General features: G+C 58.7%; 2 protein-coding genes across 4 annotated transcripts; one reads left to right on the top strand and one right to left on the bottom strand.

Annotated features, from left to right (window-relative positions):
• Positions 1-738: 738 nt before the first annotated feature.
• Positions 739-1,759, top strand: BGLAP (bone gamma-carboxyglutamate protein). Its single transcript, XM_084769069.1, has 4 exons — positions 739-941; positions 1,085-1,117; positions 1,252-1,321; positions 1,491-1,759. Exons 1-4 carry the CDS (start codon positions 878-880, stop codon positions 1,621-1,623), a joined length of 300 nt encoding a protein of 99 aa, XP_084625195.1. The 5' UTR covers positions 739-877; the 3' UTR covers positions 1,624-1,759.
• Positions 1,760-1,884: 125 nt separating this feature from the next.
• PAQR6 (progestin and adipoQ receptor family member 6) lies at positions 1,885-5,684 on the bottom strand. Of its 3 annotated transcripts, none has more exons than XM_084769061.1 (8): positions 5,627-5,684; positions 5,142-5,217; positions 4,403-4,730; positions 4,109-4,311; positions 3,905-4,031; positions 3,295-3,391; positions 2,951-3,101; positions 1,885-2,626 (listed from the first exon to the last, which is right to left on the bottom strand). In XM_084769061.1, exons 3-8 carry the CDS (start codon positions 4,558-4,560, stop codon positions 2,352-2,354), a joined length of 1,011 nt encoding a protein of 336 aa, XP_084625187.1. In that variant the 5' UTR covers positions 4,561-4,730; positions 5,142-5,217; positions 5,627-5,684; the 3' UTR covers positions 1,885-2,351. The 3 variants fall into 3 exon arrangements, with proteins under 3 accessions (XP_084625187.1, XP_084625186.1, XP_084625188.1); XM_084769060.1 differs by lacking the exon at positions 5,627-5,684 and adding an exon at positions 5,564-5,585 and having other exon boundaries at positions 4,403-4,530; XM_084769062.1 differs by lacking the exon at positions 5,142-5,217 and having other exon boundaries at positions 4,403-4,530; positions 5,627-5,672.
• Positions 5,685-6,402: the final 718 nt, after the last annotated feature.

Here is a 6,402-nt window from a genome sequence, read left to right as displayed (position 1 = left end):
GCCTCGAACTCACAGAGATCCACCTGCCTCTGCCTCCCGAGTGTTGGGATTAAAGGTGTGCGCCACCATGCCTGGCTTTTTTGGTTTTTCGAGACAGGGTTTCTCTGTATAGCCTTGGCTGTCCTGAACTCACTTTGTAGACCAGGCTGGCATCGAACTCACAATGATCCGCCTGCCTTTGTCTCCGGAGTGCTGGGATTAAAGGCGTGTGCCAGCATACCCGGCTTCAGCCTGCTTTCTAATAGAGCCCAGGACCACCAGCCCAGGGATGGCGCCACTCACAATGACCTCGGCCCTCACACATCAGTCACTCCCCAACCAGGTCTTGTGGAGGCATTTTCTCAACTGAGGCTTGCTCTTTTCAAGTTAAAACTAACTACCCCACCCTGTTCCCCATTTGATGAGCCAAGCTGCCCTGCACTGGGCAAGTGAGGACACTACTGACCGCTCCTTCCCTGGGGTTTGGCTCTGCGCTTGTGGCAGACACTGAAAATCACAGGCTGTGAGAGAGGGAGCCCAGGTCATCCCAAACCTATTTTAGACCTCTGCACCATCTCTAAGGTCCAGCTAGTGCTCAGCTGAGGCTGAGGCAGATAGCGGAGACTAGTGGAGGTGGAGCACCCTGGGGAAAGGTCTGGGGCGGTGTCAGAGGCTGGCAGCCTATGATTGTGGCCCAGGCAGCTGCAACCGCCAACCACAGCATCCTCTGGGTTTGACCTACTGAGCCAGGGCACATGACCCCCAATTAGTCCTGGCCACATCCCCTGCCCTGCCTGCTCACATTGGGGGCACAGGCAGTGGATATAAACGGGAGGCTGAAGGGTATAGAGCAGACAAGTCCCACACAGCAACCTGGTACCGAGCTGACAGAGACACCATGAAGACCCTCTCTCTGCTCACTCTGCTAGCGCTGGCTGCCTTCTGTCTCTCTGGCCCAGCAGGTGCGTGTTGTCTTTGTTCATTTCTTCGGGTGACTACCCTCCTGAAGGTCCCAGGCTCTGCTTGGGGGCAACAGAGGGAAGGGACAAACCACCAGGGAGGCAGGCAGGGAGCAAGCAGAGCTAACCGCACTGTTTCTTTGTAGATGCAAAGCCCCGTGGCTCCGAGTCTGACAAAGGTACTGGCAGAGGAGCCTCAGCCCTGCCCCTCCCCCTGAACCCTAAGCCCCCGGATCGCCCTGCCTTCTGCCTGGGTAGCCCCACCTTTCCTCTCAAGCCCAGAATTACCTGATCCCATCCCTCTGCTCCACAGCCTTCATGTCCAAGCAGGAGGGCAGTAAGGTAGTGAACAGACTCCGCCGCTACCTGGACCATGGCCTTGGGTAAGTGGGAAGGAGCTATGGCCCAAGGCCCTTTGCCTTCCATATTGATGAGGAGGACTTGTGCCGGGGTGGTCGATCCCCATGCCCAGGGCCCTGGAGCCTCTTGTACCCTGGGAAGAGGGTGTGTGTACCCTGTGTCGATTGATGCCACTGTGTGGTGCATCCTCAGAGCCCCAGCCCCCTACCCAGATCCCCTGGAGCCCAAGAGGGAGGTGTGTGAGCTGAACCCCAGTTGTGACGAGCTCGCGGACGTCATCGGCTTCCAGGACGCCTACAGCCGCACCTATGGTACCACTGCCTAGGGCATGTGTTGCCCTGGAAGCAAGCGGCAGCCTCAGCTTTGGCCACACACTCCAGGACACAGCCCTCCCTGTTCCCTCTCTCTGCCCTGCAAGCATGGGTGGCACAGCTGCTCCAAAATAAAGTCCAGAAGAGGAAGCTTTGAGTCTGTCCAGTGTGGTGGGGGTGTGGTGGGGGAGGGGTGGGGCAGTGGGGGGGTGGGGGGGAGGCTCCACATTCAATCCCAGGCCTCTTCATTTCCTTATTTATTATACTGCTTTGAGGTGGCTTCCTAAAGTCCAGCAGCAGCCCCCCACCCCACCCCCCAGCAACCCCAGTCACAGCCATTATCTCACCGGGGACACATCCAAACATACGAATCAGAAAGGCCTGGTCACAGTGCTGAGCAGGACGGGCAGCTGGTGTGCGGGCAGAGCTGATGACGTGTGCTACCATGTAGCCCTGGGGCAGGGCAGAGACTTGTCCCTGATGGAACTAGCACTCAGGGTGACCTGAGCTGAGCAGATTGCAGGGTGGAGGCCATGTGGGGGCCTCGCACCTCCCACTGTGCTCCCTTCAGGGTGCCTGCCCCACTCCCAGGCCTTCGCCGCTTGCCTCTGGAGTCATCTGTCTTTCCACCAGGCCTCTTCCGCCACTCCCTCAGGTTCAGAATAACCTCCACCTTCTCAGGCCCTCCACAGTACCGAGGCCTGATCTCCTCCCTCCTCCATGCCAGGGCCAGAGGAGCGCCTCACTGTTGTTTAGCCTGGAGCCCCTCTTCTAGTGGGCCCCCCTGCAGCAACGGGCAGCTTCCAGGCCTCCGAAGCAAGGACGCTGTGAAAGCGGCGATGATGAGCAGGTTCCCAATCACTGCCAGGCTCAATGTGGCCATGGTGGCCTCCAGGCCCAGGGTGGGTTCCTGCGTGGCCAGCCAGGCTCTGCGGGAGCCCATATCAACCAGCACTGCCTCCAGCTGGAAGTGCGTGCCCAGCACCGCACAGATGTGGAACAGCTGGTGGCTATGGCCTGAAGGGAGGATGGGCTGGTTAGGTATATAGGCCCATCCCAGTTTTGAACAGATTCACCTGTGGCCCAGGGCAATTTGTCCTCTGGGCCTGAGAAAGAGAAAACCTTGACCCCTAGAAGTTCTGGAAAAGTGGCTGGATGGACAGAGTTGTACAAAGCCCTGAATCCTGTCGTCACTGAGGGTCTGGAAGGGGCTGGGGCATCCCGCTTGGCTTTATCATCCACCCTCCAGCTAGGATACCCTGTGTTCCCAGCTCGCTCTCTGCACTTAAGGAAGCAGCCTCTCAGCTCTGCCAGGCTAGCCTGGGCCAGGCTTGTGCTCACCAATATAGTCGAAGCGCCCAGGTGCCAGGCGCTCCGGCAGACGGGCTGCAAAAAGGAAGCCTGTGAGAACTGCACAGAGGAGGTGGTAGGCGTGGCTGGAGCTCAGCTCGTCCTGCCCACAGCTGTGGGCTCTGCCCCAACACAGCCGCAGCTGTTGAAGAAAAGAGAACTGCCAGGGAGCGTCTTTGGGAGAAGAAACAAGGGGTGGTGCGCCGAGGGCCTGGTGGGGGAAGGGATGTTGAGGTGGGGGGCAGCAGGGGCCTGTGCCGCCGGGAGAGCAGGCAGAGAGCTGAGGTCAAGGGGGCAGGCAAAGCAGGCTCTGAGGAGAGCCCTGGGACCCTTACCCTGTAGAACAACGGGAGGTTGTCAAACAAGAAGGGGCAGGCAAAGGCGGCTGTGCGGACAGCCTTGCTGAACCCAGGGCTTTCCAGCTCTGGGAACCTGAGGGGCAAGAAAAGCAGGTTGGTCTCCGCCCCTGGGGTGAGTATAGGTCAAGAAGAAGTTATCCTGGGCCAAAGGGGTGAAGGACCTCAGTGGCTAAGAGAACGCTCCTGAGGCAGGTATTCTGAGGCATGCCTGTAACTCCCACATTGGGAGGTCGAGGCAGGAACATCAGCCATATAAGACCCTGTCTCAGCTGATGGTGGTGTGGAGAGAGGGAAAGGATTAGGGGCTGGTGGATAGCTCAGCAGGTACTCACACAATAAATAGATGTAATAAAAAGAAAAAAAAAAAAAGAAAAGGCCCTCAGGACACAGGATTACCCCCACCCCTTGCCCTGTGTCAATGCCACATCTGCTAAGTGGCCATAAAGACAAATGGCTTTCCAGGATAACACTGGCTAACAGTAAGACCTTGTGCTGGAGAGGGACTGGGGTGGCTCAAGAGCAGTAAGCTGACCCTGACCCTGAGCGGTGCCTAACTTTAACAACAATGGGGAGGCCCAGAACCCACCGCGAGTAGCAGGAGAGGCCGGTGCACAGGAAGGAGTTGAGCACAGCAGCGGGCACGAAGAGCTGGTGCAGGCGGCTTTGCAGCCAGGAGGCCGGCATGGAGTAGGCGGCATAAGGGAAGGCGCAGCCTGCAGCGAGGTGCGAGCTGAGGCCTGTGGGCTCGCCCTCTGCACCCCACCCTCACCCCCACTTGCCCTCAGCTCACCCAGGCTGTAGAGGCTGAGCGCCCCGTAGTCCAGGAAGTAGCAGATGTGGCGCGCACGGGGCGACATGGAGCTAAAGGTGTGCGCGCAGCAGGATACGAAGGGGTAGAGGCAGACGGGCAGGAGGAAGACCAGCAACGGAAGATGGTACGGCTCTGCGCGGAAGCCGGGGCTGTCCAACGCCAGGAGGCGCCACAGGAAGTACCTAAGCCAGGCACCTGCTCAGCTGCCGATGCCGCAGTCCCTGATCCCCGCCTGGCATCCCCATCTGAACCAAAGGCAGAGCCTTCGCTCACCACGTGGGCAGGAAGTGAGTCCAGATGTTGACCGTCTCATTGGTCATCTGGAAGGAGCTGAGGACGCAATCTAAGGCCGAACTTGTGGGGCATCGGTAGCCAGACATAATGCCATCTTCCCAGAACACCTGGGGGTGGTGGGGGAGCAGAGGAGTCATGGTATGCAGGCCTTTCTCCTCCAAGAAAAGTGGCTGGTAGCAGCTGGGTGTGGTGGCTCATGTCTTTAACCGCAGCACTTGAGAGGCAGAAGCAGGCGGATCTCAAGTTTGAGGTCAGTGTGGTCTACATTAGCGAGTTCCCAGGACAACCAGGGCTACCCAGAGAAACCCTGTCTCAAAAAACAAAACAAAATAAAAAGTGTCTGGCAACAGGATAGAAGATGCAACGGCAATCACAGTGGTCCCGAGCCAAACTCAAACCAAGCCCTTTCTTACCACAGTCTTCCAAACCCCACGGGGCAAACAACAGAACCAGAACACTGGGATCAGATAGGATGGGAGAACACACACACACACACACACACACACACACACACACACACACACACACACACACACACACACCATGTTTTGGATGGGGGGTATTTGGGGCTGTGGGGAAGGGGTCACAGTTCTATACTGCAATGGAAAGGTAAAGCTAGCTTGCAGGAGGCACTTCCCTAACAGCTAACAGGAAAAAAATCCCTGCCCCAGTGAGCCTTCTGGGCGAGAACCAAGGTTGACTGGTTGGAGCCCCTCACCCGGGGAACCTGATGGACGCGAAGGAGTTGAGGCAGCTTGAGACTAAGCATGATGGCCGGGTACCTCCACGCTGACCTGGGGACAGAGGGTCAGGGATTGGCACCTATCCAGTTTCCTACGGCCACATTCAGGACTCCGACACAGGTGGCCCCCTTCCCGCTCCTGGCCCTAGCCTTGGGCATTCAGTCCTGCAGGGAAAGTCCTCGGCCTCTGTGGGCCTGCAGTGAAGCCCCCCGCCGCCCCCAGCAGCGAGACTGCCTCCAGTTGGTAACCCCATTTGTGCCTCAGCTAGAACCCTGACTCCAGGAGCCCCCCCCCCCCCTTGCAGAGGACCAAGACACGTAAAATTGGTGCCCTCGAGGAAATTGCTTAAGGAGGGCATGGAATTAGGGTGTTCCCTCCTCTTGTCAAAGTACACCACCTGTGCCCTTGGGGGGCACTCGGAGCCCTGCCCCTCCGGGGTCCCGTGCCCCTCAGCCCAGACCTGTGCGCTGCGTTCGGGTGGCCTCGGCTCTGCCTGCCCCGCCCGCCTCTCAGCCGCCTCACCCAGCACATTCCTTGGCACGGGCGCAGGGGCGGGGTCAATGAAGTGGGCGGGGCCACTGGCCTGGACCGATAGGACCCTTTCTCCTCTCCTAAAACTTGCCAGCAACTCCACCCTCTCTTCCTGCTTCTAGCCCCGCGCGTTTTGCAGGGATCTAGGGGACTTCACAATTAGCCTGTCCTCTGAGCTTGGTGCTGAGGACCTTGCCCAGCTTGACAACACAAACCTGGTCCTCAGACCCTTCTCCCAAGAGAAGCAGCGGTGTAGGAAAGGTGCCTGTCCTGATTGCTGCCCAGCTGCCCTGGGAAGGGCTGAGATGATCCCGGGAGGGGTCCCTGGAATAGGGTCTGGAGATTTCGGCTGCAGAGAGGAGTGCGAGACTCAGCAGATGCTTCACCTCCATTTCTCCAGATGTGGGCTGTGTTACCCCATGACCATGTTCCCAGCCAGGATGAGTGAACTCCTCAGGCAGTCTGGTTCCTGCCAGCCAGATTGACAGGGAGAAAAGTGGCGAGGGATGTGCGCCAGGCCTGGCAGGCTGGAGAGACAGGGGGAAGCTAGGAAACAATCTTAGCCTTGTCATGGGGCAGCACAGGGTGGCCCAGCCCCATTAGCAGGCAGCTCACTTGGCCTCCTGCACACAGCCAGCCCGTTAGGGTGTGTCTGGGCCCACTTCACTGTGCTGTCTAGACCAGGCTACGGGCCCAAGCTGGGAC

Source organism: Acomys minous, assembly GCF_964271855.1.
Source record: "Acomys minous genome assembly, chromosome: 19".
Taxonomy (NCBI): domain Eukaryota; kingdom Metazoa; phylum Chordata; class Mammalia; order Rodentia; family Muridae; genus Acomys; species Acomys minous.
This window is presented reverse-complemented; position numbering and strand designations above follow the sequence as displayed.